This window comes from Dendronephthya gigantea, unplaced genomic scaffold, assembly GCF_004324835.1.
Source record: "Dendronephthya gigantea isolate DGI-Jeju-01 unplaced genomic scaffold, DenGig_1.0 000003F, whole genome shotgun sequence".
In the NCBI taxonomy this organism is placed as follows: Eukaryota; Metazoa; Cnidaria; class Anthozoa; order Malacalcyonacea; family Nephtheidae; genus Dendronephthya; species Dendronephthya gigantea.
Genome location: NW_021163013.1, coordinates 1,155,314 through 1,175,408, shown reverse-complemented (window position 1 = coordinate 1,175,408; position 20,095 = coordinate 1,155,314). Strand labels below are relative to the sequence as shown.

Genomic DNA, 20,095 nt, shown 5'->3' with positions numbered 1-20,095 from the left:
GAACGTTGTTTGCTTGAATGATTTCTTCGGTTATTATTAACATGACGAAATTTACTGGACGCTGATTGGTCGAGTGAAGTATAGTTATTTCATGAACTATGTAACGCGCAGTACAATTAATGATTAATCTAATATAAAATATAGCGGAAGTTATTCCGGCGCATCAAACTGAACAGTCATGAATAAACTAAAATAACCAGAAATTAAGACAAACTTTTATCATTCCATAATAATGAACGTCAAATTCTCATGGGATATTCTTTGTAGATGCAGTTAGGGATTTACAATACTCATAATGTTTGAACATTTTGCCAAGTTGGACCGGCGACTCGTCCAATTTATGGCAAAATTTTCAAACACCACTCGTAGTATTAACCCGAGTTGCACTCGCCATCGCCTGACTACCTATGCTAATTACATTTCAGCCACATCCTGTAGCGACACCTATACTGGGTGGGTAAAAAAAAACCGGACACCTTTGAAATTCAAATCAGTCGCATAGTGGCTTTCAGTAATGTGACAGAAGTTGCTTAAGATATTTCATAGGTATACGAAGCATATCATATTAATTAACCTAAAACATAAAGTTTGTTCCCATTGGGAGTTAAAATGCATTCTAAGCTCTCTAAATACAAAATCATATTTCACGCTTTTCTGCCATCTGTTTGGCTACGAGAGCGGGCCGTATTAGGCCGTACGGACCGCGCGAAGTTTAAACCCCCAGCGACGAAAACACTTAACTCAATGAAAATTTTATCTATCTAACTATCTTTGTATAAAAAATAAGCTGATTAATCAAATAAATTACGTACATAACACATATTATGTTGTTATTTTAGAATACATATTCCATATATGTAATAAAACATGAACTATATACTGCAGGGACTTTTTAAGGAGTACAATTAATCTATAAGCTGAAAGGCCTGCACCGAACATAGCGATTCGCAATTAGTATAAATAACTGAATATTTTCTAAGAGGTTTAACAGCAGCTTAGTCTTCCCTCTTGGAAGGTTATATTTCATCAGGATTAATCAACGTATATGGACATCCGGTCTAAGGCTAAGCTCCTCCTACTCACGTAATAAAGCAGTTATTTTGCGCTCGTGATATCAGTCTATATTTTGATCTCGAAGAAGAGCTACTGGTACAAAGCTAACCACACTGTATAGTATAGTATATATTGTACAACGGCTGAAATTTCAGGTATGTGTTTAATTTTTTCCGCATACATGTTGTTATGATTTAGATGTTCACCAGGGCATTAAGAGGATATACATGCCTGTATTCATTCTATTCTAGTGTATTGCACGAGTTAACGAACTTAAAAACCGTACGGTCTGTGTATACGTGCTGCAAAGGCATGCAATAACACAAATATCCTATATATGGTAATCAAATCACACAATTCATTTCTGGTTTACTCAAAAAGGGAATGCACTATCATTTCACTTACCTGACCTGAACGGTCAAACGGCGGTTTGATATCGTATTTTAATACAGGGTGGGGACTTAATACAGGGATGTGTCTTGGCGAATCACAGCTTTTAAATAATAACTGATATTTCAATTACTCCTACCGCAAAAAAGCAAGTATTACCGTGAAATTGTTAAACAAAATGTATTCTCAATAAAACTTGGGACGCGGCCACAGGCACAGGTACAGTCTCACGCAGCAACGACGACAGCTGGAAATCTATAACCAGTAATCCGCATTCCACCTTATTATGATTGTACTATCACTATCAGAGGAAAACATGTGGTATAATCAGCAACTCGGTTCACGGTCACGTTTGAAGAGAAAATCAAGCTAAAATATTCGTTCCATCGAAAAATTCAGCCTAGTGGAAAACTGCCTTTAGGTCATTGTTAAGCCCGTTTTCTACTAGCAATATTTTTTGACTTTATTCTTTTGTATTTGAGCAATTTGTTTCACATGATTGCAGCTGACAGCTCTGAAACAAAATTGGTGAATTTAAGATGCACCAAATCTACGATGCGAACGTCAAGTAATACTGCTCTAATTTCCCCTTGTTTTCCCAACAGGGTTGGAAATTATAGACTCGTTTTGATAAAAAGAATGAGAGCCGTATGGGAAACAAATTAATAGAGCGTTTAGTTTTCCCAACACTAGTAGCAATTTTCATGTCAAGTCCGCGTCGCAGATTTTGCGCATCTTAACAGTCAGTCAGCATTAGCAGTCACTACGAGTACAAGATTCGTCATTCTCGTGCGTTGTTTGCTTACGCCATCAGCTAAAACTCGTTGTTGTTGGGCTTTCGAGTACAAAATTTACCAACAAACTCGTACTCAATAGAGAGCTTTACATTTGACTACGGCTCCCGTTACGGCTACGAGATTCGTCACTGTGGCGCGAAACAAACGTTGTATGCATACGCCAACTCGTACTGGCATGATAAAACTCTGCAATGCATGTTTATCCTGTCAAATATTTCGGAAATTTTACGCCTACTATTTCGAAAAAAACACATAATCAAAGGCCACGGTCACGCTCTCTAATGACCAGGCGACTACGAGTTTTGGCTGATGGCGTGAGCAAACAACGCGCGAGAATGCATGACAAATATCGTAATCGAAGTCGCTGCTAAACCTCCCGATTATCACTTGGGGGAAACCGACCTTATGCCTGCGAAACCTGCTAGCTATATCTTATTATTTTCGCTCAAATTATCAGTCCCTTGACTGAGTTGTGACCGGTCACGGGAATCTGCTACGATCGAATTCTGACAATTAATTGAAAAGAAGATCAGGCAAAATAGCTTCGTTTAATTGAAAAATTCGCAAATGAGTGGAAATATATGCTGGCAACGAGAGAAGGAATCCTGAATTTCTGAATATGAGATTTCATTTTGAAAATGTACATAATGCATAAGTGTCTAAGGCCGGTTTACATTGGGGTTTAGTATAATATTATAGCGCTCAAGCATATACAACAATGGGATATTAAAGTCTAAACTGATGTAGTGTCACTTTTTTGACACTTTACAGTTCGCACCCTGTATATCTTTAAATTCTGCTTTAATTTGTTTGTGCAGTGTTATTTACCGAAGATAAATCGCTTCTTTCGTTGTTTACATTGGCTTTTGCGTAATGCTACACAATTGTGTGTGCGGTTTACTTACTTAAATTTAGTTTCCGTTTGTGATTTGTCTTTAGATGTTATTAACGCGGCAAGCATAATACATATTGACGCTTCGGACATGTAAGGTTAAATGGGGTTATGCAACAACCAAGGTTGACAGCGAGGCGGTTTAGTGACGTCCGGTCGTGACGTCAGGCGAACCACGTGACCGAAGGGGAGGGGCGAGTGGCAAATTGCGGGGCAGAGCCTGCAGAGGGCATTAACAACCCATTTGTGAACGAGTGATAACGTCGACAGCAGCAGCTTGTCACAAAGTGCTATTAGTAAATAGTATTTTTTTTCTCCTTTGCTTACTCCTGTCAGGTTTGTTTGTCTTTTCCACCAACGTTGGTGTGAAAGGTTAGCTCTCGGCAGTGGGGGGTGTTCAGCTTCAGATGCCGTAGAGGTCTCAACCTGGCTTCAAGTAACAGTACTCGTTCCAAGCCATCCCCGCGCGAACGACAGAGCTAACACCAGACCATGCAATCGGGTAGTAAGGTGGACGAAGGTGTTAATAGGATGATTTTCACCAAATTGTTGTTGAGCTTCAGCGAGAAACACACTATTTTTGACGTTACATGAAGTTCTGAGCCTTCCCGTGCCCAGTCATCTGCCCGAGCTATGTAAAGTCGACAAAATCTCGATTTGTCGAATTTTGCGATAATTGCTTGTCTGTGTCACAAACCGGGGGGGGAGAGCTGATGGGGGTCCTCGTGAAATATCGACAAGTCTCGGGTCCACAAAACATAATGTTTCCGTCGGTCGCAGTAAATAAGTGTTAGATAGTCATTACTAGTCACTGTCGCGATGAACAGACGTTTAGTTCGAAATAAACAGACAACTATGGTGTTCAGGCGTTTAAGTTCGGAATAAACATGATGCCGTGATGTTAGATAAGGGTCGCCGGAAACAAGAGTGAACAGATATTTAGTTCGGAAATCGGAATAAAGTCATAAACAGCCAACTATGACGTTCAGACATATATTCGCGACGTGTTGTGTCAACGGCGCCATGCCGAGAAACAAGAGTGAACAGATATTTAGTTCGGAATGAGGTCATAACAGATCAGACATATATTCACGGTGCAGTATAGTCAGGTTCACGAGAGTCAAGAATAAACAGACGTGTAGTTCGAACTTGTGGGTATAAGGTCGTTAACCTAATATCTAAATGTCTCCAATTTTCCAATGTACCAAACTTGGCAAAGTTTAATAAACGTGGTGAAATTTGTGATGAACAATTTGGTACTCTAAAACCCATCACATCACATTTTGACAGGACACATGCTTTGCCAAAGACCCACAAGAAATTTGACACAGCTCTACCTAAATTCCGATCTTAAACACATGCAAAGTTTCAGAGCTGTCTATATAACATGGCGGATCGAAGGTGACATTTCTGCAAGAAGCAAAACCTCTATCGCTACCTATAATTAATCTTAGCATTTAAACTGTTATTTGCCACAATGTGGAGCATTATCATTGTAAATAAACTATAATTTGCTTTCAATTACTCTTATCTCTGTCTTGCTGTACACTAGTTATGACTTTACAGAGGCGCTGTGTTTTTTTAAGGAATTTTCACTGGCGGGGGGAGGGGGGGTGGGGTTAGCAGGAAAACGAGGAAAAAATTTTAGGAAAAAATTAGGAAAAAAATTTAGCTACAAAATCTCTTTTTTTATATGTTTCAAGACATGGCCTTGCACTGCGTGGTCGAAAAGCCGGAATCTGCCACAAAACCGTCACAAAAAAATATCGTTATCAACAAACCGCCGAGCGGAAAATAGTGGCGAGGTTTAGAAAGCTACAATCCTGGTCAAAACATTGACGACACTCAGTGTTAATTGCCACTACAGTCAGTAGTCACGGAATATATTTCAAAATTCTCCCCCTTTCCCCCCCAAATCAATGTTGGGTGATGTGTCAGAACTCATTCAAGTATTTAGCATGGACTCAACATTGATTAGGGGGGCGAGGGGGGAAATTGAGACAGAAATGTTGATGTTTTGCATAAAAAACTACAAATCATTTTGAGTGTAGTCAATGGTTTTGGCCAGGATTGTAGCATTTTATTCGATTGATTCTATGAAATCTATCGCTACTGTGAAATATTTGTCTAAGAACATTATGCATTACATGATTACATGCAAGATGGCTGTGGAGAAGGCTATTGAAAGGCATCATCTCTTTATCAAGTAAATCAACAGCAATTCTCAGAGCAATCATGAGCAATACTGTGTCGCATTACGTGGGCAGAAATGTAGTTACTATGGGGGGAAATGCATTCTCTGGAGGAGCAATTCCCCCCCCCCACCATGATATATACTTAAAAAAGGCACTGAGAGGCGAATTAAAGTTTCAACAGCGCAAAATATTTTAATTTCATGGTACGCAATATATTATATACCTTTTCAGGGTTTCCACTTCTAAGAAAATTTCCGTAGAAAAGTGCTCCACTCTGGGGGAGGGGGTCATATTAATTGCATAAATTATACATTCTTTTCAAAAGTTCTTTGTTTCTTTCTGCTCACCAATCCCATCCCTGTGTGAGGAAAGCAATATGCAAATAATTCATGGAAGCCCTGTACCTTTTTTATAAATGTATTTATTACATTAAAGGGAGAAAAATGTATCAGTAAAAGCTCTGAATGAACACTTAGTTCTAGAGTCTAGACTGCAGCGGTACACTTTATGTTCACCTCATTAATGTCACACTTTTGCCCTGGTCTTCCAAGAATTTCTGAATAAAACTGTCGTCTCTAAAATTCATCTTCAACTTTTAAGTAAAGATTTCTTATTCAGATCTGCGGCCGCAATTTTTCCTTATAATAAGAACTTTTAGTAACTAATTTAGTTTGGGTTTTGTCTAACAAGCTAGGTTCGAGGGCAAATAAAAAGGAGCAAAGAATGAATGAGCACAATCTCGTTCCCCGGGCCAGCGATTTCCTCCAGCGAGGAAGGTCTCTGGCATAATTCAATCTAGAAGCCAGAAATTCTGGTTTGTTAATTTATGTATTGTATTACAACATTCTAACGGTGTGAACGACCAATCATTATCTATTCAGATTTGTCTATCCCAGAGGCTTTGTTTCCTCGTCAGAGGAATTCGCGAGCTCGAGGAACGAGTTTGGAATGACAAATGAAAAAGGAAATGAACTAGTCGCTTGTGATGAATTCGAATTCAGTAGTAAAATCGTTATTTACATTTAGATTGTTTTAAAACGTTCCTGATCAATCTATTCATTTGGCTCGATGGAAGAATTGTATGACGTAATTATTGTTGGAGGAGGACCAATGGGTCTCGCCGCCGCTTACGAATGTAGTGTTAAAGAAGGAAAGAAAGTTCTTCTCCTTGAGCAGTTTAACAATTTTGCCAACGCACACGGTTCAAGTCCTGGATACAGTCGACAATACCGCATAGCATATTCCGAAATGAATTTGTGCAATCTTGCTCTGAAGACCTACGATATGTGGATGAAACTCCAAAAAGAGATGAACGACGAAAGTCTTCTTCAAGTAACAGGTTGTCTCTGGTTCGGTGATTCCACTGTTGAAAGCAGCGAGGGAAACATTCGCAAAGCAATTGACAACCTCGAGGCACTTGGCCAAGAGCAAGGCAAAGATTATATAGTTCTTGAAGGAAAGGAGGAAGTTATGAATGATCCTAGGTTCACATTTGTCTCCAGCGCTGTGACTGCATGGCATAAAAGATGCGAAAGCTCTCTTTACGGAGAAAGGTGGGACTGTAAATGTCCCCAGCGTGGTTCAACGTTATGTTGAGAAATTAACAGCAAGTACGAATGCAACATTGAAACTTAAAGCGCGTGTAATTAAGATCGATCATTCCTTGGAAGATAGCGTTAAAGTTACAGCACTGGTTGATGGAAACGAGAAAACCTACCAGGGTACAAAGATTATCCTCACCCCAGGAGCGTATGTGAACGAAGCCTTGGACGCTCTATCTCCATGCTTCAATCAACGTATCAACCTGATCATCTACCTCTGGTGTTCCACTTATTACACAAAGAAGAGAAAAAGTGCATCAAACACCGATCCAGCTCAATGGCCTATTTGGTATTTCTTTGGACCTAAACCAAAGGATGACGGTAGCGATGCCCCAAAAGATTACAACGATTATTACGGATTCCCAAGCGAGCCTGGTAGTCCGGAATACTTACGAGTTGCACCTGCGTATACCTCACGCGAAGAATTCGACTTCTTGTTCTTTCCTCCCGATGTGAACCAACGACCAGTCGATGTGGACGCACTAAAATTCACAACAGATTTCGTCGAAAAATTCATGCCTGATCTGAGCCCGTCTAGCAATGCGGACAAAGAAACAACGTGTATCGCTGGTTTTGCGCAATTAAATGTTTCAGGATCTGACCAAGATGCAGGATTTGTTTTGGATTTTCTGCCCAAGTCAAAGCGTATCGTCGTGTTCACAGGTGGTTGGGCAATGAAATTTGTTCCAATGATTGGAAAGATACTCGCTGATCTGGCAATTCGAGGAAAGACAGAATACCAGGATTTCATCGAGCCAATGAATATAAACCGCGGAATATTGGTCGATGTCAGTGAATGCCAAGGCAAAAGTTTGATGGTTTCCAAAATGCCCGTTATTCACAAATGGGAAACATTTCGAAAAATTCGGTGTTGAAATTAACTTTATACTTTAGACTTTTTTCAACCCTAAAATCCTGGTTAATAACGTCTTTGCATGTGCCATAGAAAATATGTATTAAATGTAGTTGTGTTTGAAACCACTTTTGTTAATATAATTTTGACATCAACTGGTAAAGGGTTATTGTTGATGAACATTCAAACATTTTGATTGCTCAAGTGACTGCGTATGTAAACTATTAGATGTGGAATATTGTTAGGTGAAACATATTTATATTAATACGCTTTATCGTACTATTATGTTATAAATGTAGCATGACATTAGGGTGTTATTACTGTTTGTTCACAGATTTGAAAAAAATGGGTTCGTTTATTTCAGTTGTTCTAATATTAATATTCGCCAATTATCATTATTATAGACCTGGAGTGAGGGGGATTCGGCGACGGTTATATTTTCCGAGGGATTTACAATTATATTATACAAGAATAAGGTTATATAATAAGGTTACGAGAATACGGTTACTACAGATTCACGCAGGTAGAGCGTTAAATAAGAACAGTAGTCGGGTTAATTTTAACTGTTTCGGCGATGACGTTTCTAGGCGGATTTTGACACGTTGTTAGGGAGTGGTTTCAATGTTTATGTTCAAATCCAAACGTTGCTGACTAGCTGTCAACTCAGGTCATCGCGAGCCGGTTAAACTGGCGCGACAACTATTCTTATTTAACGGGCTGCTGGAATCTGCGGTAATTTTCTCTTCAGAATCGTTAATCTCTTGATTTCAAACAAACAACAACACTATTCCCGGCATTATTTTCAATGGGTGCGTGTAGTCCTCGCGATCAAAATAGGATCTGATCTGAAATTCGTAAATCCCTACCTGCCATAATATTCACTAGCAACAACAAACCTTCTACTTCAACTCCAATGTTTTCCATCGCATATTACATCGCATATTAAGAGTGTTCTGCTCCTTGCTGGTACTGTGTCTCGCAGTATTCAAATAGCGTTTTCTGTTCTTCGTTTTGAATATTGGCCATTTGGGGGCATGCAGATTTTGCCAAACAATTAATAGACTTTCATTGAATACTTCAAGTTATTCTAGTACGTAAACAATATTCCCCTTACCACATACCATGCAGTCGTGAATTATTGAAAAATCTTGATTTAAATTTGTTGTGTTTAGGTGGCTCCCTACAGTTTTAGGAATATTGAAAACTAATGATTTAGATTGAAATTTTTGGCAGGAAATTTCTTGCTAAACGAGATAAAATTTTCCAGATATATTAACCAACATTCTAACATTTGAAAATTGTCTTTGAGTATGACGTCATTACCGTTGTTATGGTAAAAATGACGATTCAATATGGCCGTCATTTTACCTATTTATGCATTTTACTCGAAAACAAGTACGGTTCCCCCAATTTTTTATTTTATAAAAAGTTTTCTTATAAAAAAATGGGAAATTTAAAAAAGTTCTATAGAGCCAGAAATTTCTATAACGAAAAATCACGTTTTTTAATTTTTAATAATTTTGGCGCTATAGAATTTTTTTTAACTGGTTCAAATTTTCCATTTTTTTGTAAGAAAACTTTTTATAAAAAAAAATTGGGGTAACCGAACTTGTTTTCGAGTAAAATGCGTGAAAGGTAAAATGTCGGCCATGTTGAATCGCCATTAGACAGACTTAGATCGAGGACGTGAACGTTAAGAGGACGCGAGATGACGTAATATGGCGCGAAAATATTGCATTGTCTCAGATGGCGACGTCGTCTTACCTATTTTCAGGACGCCAAAAACGAATTTTCACGTCTTGTCTAGGACGTCAAAGTTTTTGTTGTTTTTCTGCTCGCGAAAAGGTATGTGACAACAAAAAATTGTATAAATGATGTCATTAGTCATTGTTTTATTGTTATTTTTAAAATAATATGCGTATTTATTTAATTTATGGCATAAATAATTGGATTCTTTTTCCGGTTTCGCATCTTGTAAACAAAGTCTAAGAGCTGTTTGTATTACAAATTCTGCTGGCGGACTTTTATGTTTCACGTTCATATTTACTGATATTCTTCTCTCTAACTTTGTGTAAATATGGTTTTAAAGAAAGTTTAATTTTTACAGTTTCGTCTTATATACAAACTCGGATTTACAAATGGATTTGTTTATATAAATGGATTTTATCGAGGATGTTATAATTGTGTATAAATATCGGCTCGTATAATTGCTAAATAAGCTTTTTATATTTATGTTATATATTTTGTTTTTAGATTTAATGGTGGTCCTTTTGGAAAACCAAATATGGAAGAAAAAAAGGATTGCTCAAAGAAAAAGTAAGCAAAATACATAGTAACATCATTACAAACTATCAAGTTTAATATAAAGTACAATTTAAAGTACAAATTAATAAAATAATACAATTTAAATGGTAACTAATATTTTGTGGTACTATGCATACTTGAACTTTATACATGCAGTGTTGTGTGGGTTTGCTCATTCAGCCTTCAGTATTTTTTCTTAGGTCCAGTATGGTATGGTCTAATGAGAAAGATCTCACACTTCTAAAGGAAGTTGCAGCAGAAGGTGTACTGACACACAAACAGAGGTCCCGGGAACGTGGTGCACAGTGGCAGAATGTTGCAGATAATATAAGTGGGTTGGGCCACGAAGTCACATCAAGGGCAGTCAGAGATCACTTCAACATGATGACCAAGAAGTATCGAGCAAGAATGGCACGAGAGGATAGATCGACAGGGGAAGGTGGTGATGAACTCACAGAGCAGGAGCGCTTGTTGGAAGAGCTGATTGACATTGAAGATGAAACTGAACGACAGGTAGAGAGTGAAAACGAAGTAAGAAATCAGAGGATTGAGCAAGAAAGAGGACAAGCCTTGGAAATGAGAGAAAGGGCAATGGAAAGAATTGGACAAACAAAGAAGAGAACTGCAGGGACAAGTGAAACTGCTGGACAAGTACAAAAGAGAAGAAGATCTGGTGATATGATGGAATGGCTACAACAAAGAATAGAAGTGGAGAAAGAAGAAAAAGAGGCAAAGCAGGAAGAGAAGAGAGCATATATGGAAGGGCAACAGAGGCAACACATGGAAACTTTGCAGCTGATGCAGCAAACCCAGCAGCAATTTATTATGCAGATGAAGCTATCGGAGCAGTACTTTCAGCAACAAGTGCAAATGCAACAACAGCAGCAACAGCAGCAGAAACAAGAATTCAGTTTTATGCAGCAGCAAATTGTTTCCTTGATGCAGCAACAGCAACAACAAACACAAATGTTGGTGAACATGTTTAAAAAATAGTTTTAATTACATTACATTTTCATCTTAAAAAATAAGTTTCTTTCTTTTGTATATTTACAGTAACATTTTCAACATTAAATAATTTGTTGTAATCAATTACCATGAATTTTAACATTAAATAAATTCATTATAAAATTGCCATGGAAACTCGTGAAATACATATATTGTATATAAACTGGTGGGCTGTTAACTACCCAATAACCTAGTAAATGTGTAAGTGTTATTGCCAGAAATATTCATGGATTGAAGGTGGTGGAAGGTTAAAAAAATGAGAAACAATGTTCCCACACAAGCAGGTATGAGCATTCTGTAGTAATGCAGCCACACTGTAAATCTTTCCAACCGGACTTAAATTTACCTTCATTTGCCTCTTAAAATCAACAAAGCTAAAGTACTTAGTAATGTTTCCAAACATCCACTCAACAGTTACCCTCACATTACTCATCTTCATGTTAAATTCTCTCATCTCTGGTGTCAGCTGTCTATCCCTGAATGGTGCCTGCAGGTGAACTCTCAAGGGGTAGGCTGGGTCACCATATAAGCAAAGAGGTTGGTTGTTGTAGAAAGCATTTTGCTCCAGTTGTGTCAAGAGACCAGATTCATTCAGCATTGTACTGTCATGGCGTTTACCCTCAAAGGGGCCGGAGAGGTTAGCAATTAGACCATTTGGCACAACAACACTCTGAAATTTTATGGCATGAGCCCTCTTGTGACCATTATACATAGTCCTTTGGTTGTATTTTGGCCGTGCAATTTGCCGAACAGTTCCATCCACAAACCCAAAGCAATTTTGTAATGGGGCACCCTTATAATGAATAGCATCAGCATAACTCTGAAGCATCTCCGGTGACAAAAAAGGCTGATTCCAGCTCTCAAGGCGATGATGATGTTGTTCATACACCAAATCCAGCACTTCATTGTAAATCAAACACAACTCAGATGGATTCCTACCAAACCGGCTCACCATATCAAAGTATCTGCATGGATACGCAAATCTATTCAGCAAAATGAGCAGTGCTTCCTCTCCTGAACACGTTGTTCCTTGTCGACAGGTAATCTTATCAGGTACTCCAAGCAGTTGCTTTAATAATGGCAAGTCTCCCTTAGCAAATCGCATTTCAGTCCAGCATTCTTCGTCATCCCAACTATCTGCGTAAACGACTCAAATTTCCAGTATGGAAACAACGGTTTCGACCAGTTGCAGTCGTACAACACAATAAACTCTGCATCAGTGATATACTGCTGAGCTCGAGCAAGAATTAAAGCATCGCGAACAGATTGCAAATTGTAAGACATTTTACTATAAAAACAAGCTCAACAACTATATAAACATCACGACAGCTGATTAGGATTTTAACGACTAAAATTTAATTTAAAAACAGCAATAGAACAATTTCAGAAAAAAAGACTAATAATAAGTATTTTACAAGATATACTTGTATGAACATTCAGACAGTATGTATGATATTACAATACTAATCACTATGAATCAAAATTGTTCGTAAAATTTTATACAGTTCATTAAAACTTAATTGTTAAATATGATAAACCTTTCTTTCGAAACAGTCCTCCACTTGAAGAAGATTATTAATAAAAATTTCGGATATTTTATAACAGAGACCCATTTTTCGTTTTCGAAATATGTTCTCCTTCCTTTTGGGCCTTTTGGCGTCCTAGAAACTTATCTAAGTCTGTTTACTTTGACAACACGACGACGTACTCGATCCAGACCTTGCGCAATATTTTCACGTCCTCATGACGTTCCCGTCCTCGATCTAAGTCTGTCTATTGTTACAATAACAACGGTAATGACGTCATGCTTATAGGCAATTTCTGACTGTTAGAATGTTGGTTAATATATCTGGGAAATTTCTTTTCCTTAGCAAGAAATCTCGTGCTAAAATTTTAAATCAAAACCACAAATTTTCAATATTTTAAAAAATTGTAGGGAGCCACTGTAAAAGACAGTGTTTCTATTCAACAGTCTGTGTTTTGATATATATTGTTGTTAACCTACATAATATTCTCGAACATCAGGGGGGGGTGTGGGCAGTGTAATCGATCACCTTATGAATAAGTAGCCTTATAGCTACCACACACATGTGAGCGTAAAATTTATTTGTGGAATGGAAGTCAAATCTGATGAAAGATTCAAATTAAATGAAAGTAAAAAACTACCTAAATCTGTTAAAAACCGTTTTGAAACTAGGATGCAAATGGAAGGTGCAAAAGCATGTCAAGGCACAATTCTCCAATTGTGTCTGTTTTACAAATCCTTTATTCCAAAATTAATATCGTTTTAAGTTTTACTGTCTACTTCTTATACATAGAAAGATCAAGCAATCAAAATTTATATAATCAGCCCAAAAAATAAACAAATATCATGATATTATGCTATGCAGTTTTTCTACTTGGATTTTTAGCAAAATGCGATTAAATGTAATCTTTCCCATCTCATTTAACTCTTTTCATGTGACGTGCGTAAACTTGATAAGCTGATTTAAAACCACTTTCCAAAGCTCCTTGAATCCAGCCAGCGGTAAATGATATGTTATCGCCAGCAAAATGCACATTACCCATTGGTTCCCACAAATATCTGTAGGTTATACAAAGAAAGAGATATATCGGAGAATGTTGTTTAACGCGTTAGAGTTTTACCGTGGTCTGTATCGGCGACAATATTTAATATTCACATAGTGCACTTGAATAAGTACAATATATAATCATTGGTCGGCCATACAGAGTGATTCTTAAAAGTAAAAACGAGCACACAATCAAGTACTATAATATTATGATTACAACGCACCTGATATTGTTGTATTGAGTGGTCTTCAAGAGTCCATAGGCACCTTGATAAGAGGGTTGGTTGTACCAAGCATGGACAATACATTTTTTAAACTGCCCCTTCTTCTTTGATCTCAGGGTGGATTTCTCAACTTGCTCAATGACTTCCTTTTTTGCCTGATCTTTCGTCAAGGAACCAAAAAGTAGTGCTTCATTTTTCCAGGTGTAAATCAGAATTATTCCTTGCTTGGTGGAATCGACATCCGGCTTTACGTAATGTATTTGACCGATGGGTAGGTTGGTCTTAGAAAAGCCACCTTTGATGCCGTACTTCTCTTCTTCCCAGAATCTGGTCTTGGTTTGCAGGATAATCTTTGTGGCTGGTCCTGTAAACATGTCTTCAATAGCTTGAAGATTCTTTCTGAGGGCCACCCTGTCTTCCTGGTTTGGTTCAATTGGCTCAAACGTAATCTGCCGCAATATGTTGACTTGAGTGGTAACGATTACGGCCTACATCAAAGTTTAAACAAATTATTACTGCTGAAGTTTTTTTAGGGCATGCTCACATTTTTATTTACATGAAGCATATTCATAACTCGAGCTCAAAATTTCAGAGAGAATGATTTAGCCTAACAAGTGATCAAAACTAAATGAAATAAAAGCTGGATGAAATGACAGTGATGAAAGATGATAGATATTTTCGGCAGATTCATATGGTTTACTTCAATGTACTGCAAGACATGTTAATTATATTCTGAAAAATATGCACGCAGTAAGCATAATGGGTGATACGTGTTAAAAAAGGTAGCAAGGAAAAAAGTTTTATGAAAATCTTAATCCATGAACTCAGTGGCATACCCAGCCAGACGGTTTGGTTCCGCTATGTTAATATTTTGTTGTTCAATGAATTTAAAAAGAGATGAATAATTATGATACCATAGCTCTAATTTTCATAGGACGATTGCATGGGCTGTGAGGCTGAATACGCCACTGAATAAACTTACCCGCGCTATGTAATCAGTTTCTTCTTCTGATGGATTTGCATAACAGGAAACAATGACATAATCGTCGTTAGGCTGACAGGGTGAGGAATAATAACGAATCTTGTAAACTTGTTTCTTCATTTCGACATCGTCAGAAACCAACGGATCTTTCTCACACGTGAAGAAAGCTTCTGGTAAACTGTGCATGCCACCCACTATGGTATGCATATCTCGTGACCACCAGTTTCCCAGCTGACCGCGAAGATACTGGACCAATGACTGATCCAGCTGTTCTGTGTAAGAATATACAGAGTATCCACGAAGTGCATCGTTGGACCAGGGCAAAAGTTTGCCAAGCAACGTGACATCTAAGCAATCTTGATCATCTTTTGTTAATTTTGCACAAATAACATCTTTATTGCTCTCCAGAAAGCTTTCCAATGTAAACTGGCTCCAAATGTCGATCCAGCGTTCCCACACATTAATTTCTTCTTCAATGGTGGTCGTATTTTTCAACTAGGCAATCAATTGATCCGTGACAACCTTGGTTGTTTTTGTGTAATAATCATCTAAAAATATTTAAGAATCAGGAAAAGTATTAAATGACTACGATGATAATCCTCAACAGTTGTAGAATCCTTGGTCATCAGAAACGTAGCCAGCCTGACACGATTTAGTTCCAATATTGACTTTTTTAAAAGAACTCAGAAAATTATACATCTTGCTTAGTTCTTGAAATATCTAGACTGAAATTAACAAATCTTAATAAAAGTGGGAACACGAACTCCAAAGCTAAAGTGAAAATCATGTCCGTAGGCAAACAAACGGTTTGTTTAGATTTTAAACTTCTAATTTTTTTGAAACACGATGCGCCCTCTAAATACGTATACGGTAGAGACTGTTATGCTAAGAAGCTGTCCAATTGACAAGAGTGGCACACTCGCCGAAGAAAACGCCAGAACAGGCGTGTTTTTAAAGCATGCTCCCAATACTAATTAACTTCTAGCGCACTTCTGTGTATAAAAGTTGTTCATTTCCTTATTTTGTAGGATAGGATCTCGAAACTCGGAAAACATTGCCCCAATAATGGAGATGACGAAAAAGTAAACATTTTCCTTCAGTACATTTTTTTTAGAGAAAGTTGCAGGATAGGTTTTTTTGACATTCGCAATTTTTTGTTCTGAAAAGACAGTTTCTTTCTTTCTAACACCACAGCAACTGTTTAAAAATCAAGATGCTGGAAATCGGACATTTTCTCACCGATATTTAACCAAAAAACCAAGCAGTTTGTTGTCAAGTCGCGAATCGTGTAAAAAACTGTACTAACTGAAGAGAGCCACCTTACAAGCATGAGAACAGTATGTATGTAATACAGTACCTATATCCTTAACATCGATGACACTAATCCCTTTCTTCCAATCTGGCCAAACGATTGCAAAATTTTTCTCTCCCCAAACTAAGCAAGAAAATCAACAGCATAAGTCATGCGTATAGTTTATCGTTTAAAAGGTGAATCATATTGGATTAACTGATGGATTAGCTATTGAGCCTTTTATTAATATACGAATAATGATACAATTTTTTTATGATCTCTGCTTTCCTTACCCAATCCCAGTGAAATTGCAAACCTTTTTAGCCACATGTGAATTGAGTTCATTAAAATATGTAGCTTAGTTTGTCTGAGACAATAATAATACAACAGGGGCCTTGTTCACAAAGTTGAATATCTTTTTTCATCAATATTTTCTGGACTGATAGAAGTCATATTTTCTAAAGTTTTACAAAGAGTGGTTCAGAAGCACATAAACTAAAACACTGGATTAATATTTAACCCAGGGTTAGCGCTAACATAGATTTGAAGCACTGGCGCCCTTGATGTTAAATTTGAGTTTTAGGATTTTTTGTTGCAAGAACTCAAACGAATCCAGGAAACATTACGTATCACCACTGATGACCTCATCTTTTTCTCTCAAAATGGTTGCTGGAGAGAATTTAAACGAAATATGGTAGCCGAAATTAGGAAAACCAAGGAAGCGGAAAATTTGACGCACCGTTGAATATCTATTTAGTTACGATAACATAAAACTTTATAATATAGTATGAACATTTCTTATAAGATCTAATTTCACATACGATTCGATTTCTCCTTCACTCCGTAAATATAGGAAAGGCCATTTTCATCGTAATTTGGAAATGCTTTTGTCTTCAAGTTAAATTTCCTTATATACCCATCGGTCAGAAAATGCGTTTTAGTGGCGGATGAGCCAACACCATCAGGCAATCTCATCGCTCCGCCTAAAAATGCAGAGATATTTCATATTTCATATTGCTGTAGATATTGCAATATGTACGTGAGGTAAACGTTAGTTGACATTAGGTGCGTTAAGTGCGAAAGCTTGATAGCGCTATCCAGCGGATAGTTGTTTTATCAATCCCTCTAAAATCGCCTGTTATTCGATAAAACATTTAAAACAGAAAAAATCGCTATCCAGTGGGTAGCGCCATCCAGACTTCGTACAACCAGGGGCCGGTTGTTTAGCTTAACCCTGGATTAAAGCAAATCTTTAAAACAATATTTTATATCGCTTGTCAAAGTAGAATATTTTTTTCCATAAATATTTTCTAGACCGTCAATAGCCATATTTTGTAAAGGTTCTAAAACGAGCAGAGCGGTTCATGAGCACTTAAAACAAAACTCTTGGTTAGTGCTATATAACCCTGCTTTGAACAACTGGCCCCAGGGCCCGGTTGTTCAAAGCTAGTTAGCGCTAACTTTGGGTTAAATTTTAATCCGCTGTTTTAGTTTACGTGCTTCTGCCCGCCGCTTATTTCAAAAGTTTACAAATATAAATATTATTTCTATTGACCCAAAAAATACTTATGGTCAAAATATTCAATTTTTACGAACAAGCGATGATAGAAATTGACGCAAAAATTTGCGTTAACACTGGGTTAAGTTCAGCGGCTTTTCATCAACCGGCCCCAGATGGCTCAAATCATTGCTGTTATTTTAGGAATTAAGCTAGAGCTAGAGGGCCTGTGAAACCTCGTGGTGTCTTCGGCAACTTACTGTAGCCTATAGACTAGCAAGGAAGGGAGACAAAACTGTTCATGTGTTTGGAAATGCTACGTGTATGGTAATACTAAGAAAATGGGTGCAAATATACGGCGGTCGTATATTTTGCTTTCCTTAGGCATACCTTCGCCAAATAGACCAGGTGCAAGGCCTGCATCTTCCCCATAAGTGAAAACTCTTTCACCATAACGATCAGTCTGCTCCAGAATTTTTACATTTAGACCTACCCTCTTCAGCTCATACGCTGCGGCAAGACCAGCCATACCAGCTCCAACAATAATGACGTCATATTCAACACACCGAGGTGGGCTCGATGCAACTTTTACTGGATGAGGAGGCGAGGCGGGGTGTCGCCATACTCCAAATAGGCCGCGTTCAAATTTTCCTTTTGGATTTTCAGCATGAACTTTTTTAAATAATCACTCTGTTGAATGATTGGCGGGTCTTGATCTTTTATTCTTTCCTTGAATTGTTTCACACCTTTCAAAAGGTGAGTATGGCTAAAAAGAAAGGCTGATGCCATGGCACTAGAAAAAATAGAGAAAAGACTCCTTATAGATACCTAATGTTACGAAGAATTTATTCATTTAAAGCCTTAATCTCTAATAAATAACAATTATTAAGGCAGACACGTACTATATAGACAATCGTCAGTTCAAAAATATATGCAATTATAGTGATCAGTGAAATGGTAATAAATCAGTCTTGTTTGGTTATAGTATGTCTTAATTGTTTATTTAAATTTGCTAACTTAATTACTTTATTAAGCTCCATTCGCATTTTTAAGATCCCGTATCGCATATACAGGGTTTTTTAAAAACAAACCAATCATTTAATACTCATCATAATAATGCAGTAGTGGAATCAATCATGGTAATAAATCAGTCTTGTTTGGTTGTGACTTATTTGTATATTTGAATTTATTAACTTAATCTTTCTTAACTTAGTTTTAATCTATTAAGCTCCATTCGCAATGTTAAATCCGGTATGGCATTTAAAAAAAAGGCGGATTTAATTGGTCCTTGACAGATTTATGAATAAATATTTGGTGCAAAATAAAATTTTTCGATAATGAACTGAGCTTTCATCGAGATTTAATCTTCTACTATTTTTTCATCAAGTTCACAAAGTAAAATTCTGAAAAAAAAGATTTTTGTCATGAAAACGACACTCGTTTGGCGTGTTGAGGACAGATTAGCTTTTAGTTTAAGTATGATTCTTCCATTGCAAAAACACACTTGACCTACACGCTCTAAACTTTATATTCTGAGAATTGAACTATAGCCAAACATTTCTGCACGTATACACATGTCTATTATTTTAGGATATTTTGAACGATTGATCACGCGTTGTCTGCATGGCTTTAATATGATTATGAAGATAGTTATCTGCTGCACATTTCAAAACACTGGCTTCCCTTAAATTCCGCAGAACTAAGTCTGTCATTGTCAATTGCGGGTTATATAAACAGTGATTCTAGTTAATGCGAGTTGCAAACTCGTGTTATTTATTCACTAATGCCTGGTTTCTTTTGAGTCGTGAGTGTCGTAAACAAGTAAAGTTGTATGGATGATGTGATGGAATATTATTATGTGCGATTTGAATATAGAAATAAATTCACATTCGCACTATTTCTTATCCGTGTAAAAAACGTGTTCACGACAATTACGACTAAATGCGAACCAGGCTTTAAGCAAGTCACACATTACGCGAAAATAGCGCAGCGCTACTGATTTCGTGCGGAAGACTACGCCGGGTGTGCGGAGTCCATTTTCGAGCGCAAAAGCTCCTGCGGCAAAAGCGCTCAATATCAGATATTTTTCTCGCCGCGCGCTTTTCGTACGAATAATCTTCGCGGCGAAATTAGCGCTGCGCTGTATACAACTAGCTGATGCTCTTACTTAGACTGAGATGCTTTCCATATTATTTCAGTTTTTCCTTACCTTTTTGTTTGCCTTTACTCTCGTTGAGTTGCAAAAACACGCTGTAGTTTTTGATGGGCTGGGAATTCTTCTTCAGTTATCAGTCCTGCTAGCTGAACTGTTTAACTTTTATCAAATCACGTACGTTTTCGATATCCAATTTCGCTGGCAATTAGGGATGATAACGTCGCATGTTAGATGGTGTCATATTTCGTAAACATCATCCTTGTAAAGCCACTATAACATTCATTA

At 37.4% G+C, this 20,095-nt stretch overlaps 2 protein-coding genes and 1 pseudogene across 2 annotated transcripts; 2 read left to right on the top strand and 1 right to left on the bottom strand.

The window, feature by feature from the left end:
• The first annotated feature begins 1,131 nt into the window (after nucleotides 1-1,131).
• On the top strand, nucleotides 1,132-7,803 carry LOC114539370 (annotated as a pseudogene).
• Nucleotides 7,804-10,292: 2,489 nt separating this feature from the next.
• Nucleotides 10,293-11,078, top strand: LOC114539360 (transcription factor SPT20 homolog). Its single transcript, XM_028559989.1, has one exon. It carries the CDS (start codon nucleotides 10,293-10,295, stop codon nucleotides 11,076-11,078), a length of 786 nt encoding a protein of 261 aa, XP_028415790.1.
• Nucleotides 11,079-13,445: 2,367 nt separating this feature from the next.
• LOC114538894 (putative L-amino-acid oxidase YobN) lies at nucleotides 13,446-14,986 on the bottom strand. Its single transcript, XM_028559768.1, has 3 exons — nucleotides 14,867-14,986; nucleotides 13,885-14,372; nucleotides 13,446-13,674 (listed from the first exon to the last, which is right to left on the bottom strand). The coding sequence occupies exons 1-3, from the start codon at nucleotides 14,984-14,986 to the stop codon at nucleotides 13,533-13,535; spliced, it is 750 nt and encodes a 249-aa protein (XP_028415569.1). The 3' UTR covers nucleotides 13,446-13,532.
• Nucleotides 14,987-20,095: the final 5,109 nt, after the last annotated feature.

Coding starts and splice junctions, on each gene's coding strand:
- LOC114539360 (XM_028559989.1), top strand. CDS start 10,293: ATGGTATGGTCTAATGAGAAAGATCTCACACTTCTAAAGGAAGTTGCA.
- LOC114538894 (XM_028559768.1), bottom strand. CDS start 14,986: ATGAAGAAACAAGTTTACAAGATTCGTTATTATTCCTCACCCTGTCAG. Junction 14,373..14,866: donor AAACTGATTACATAGCGCGG/GTAAGTTTATTC, acceptor ACTTTGATGTAG/GCCGTAATCGTTACCACTCA. Junction 13,675..13,884: donor ACTCAATACAACAATATCAG/GTGCGTTGTAAT, acceptor TATAACCTACAG/ATATTTGTGGGAACCAATGG.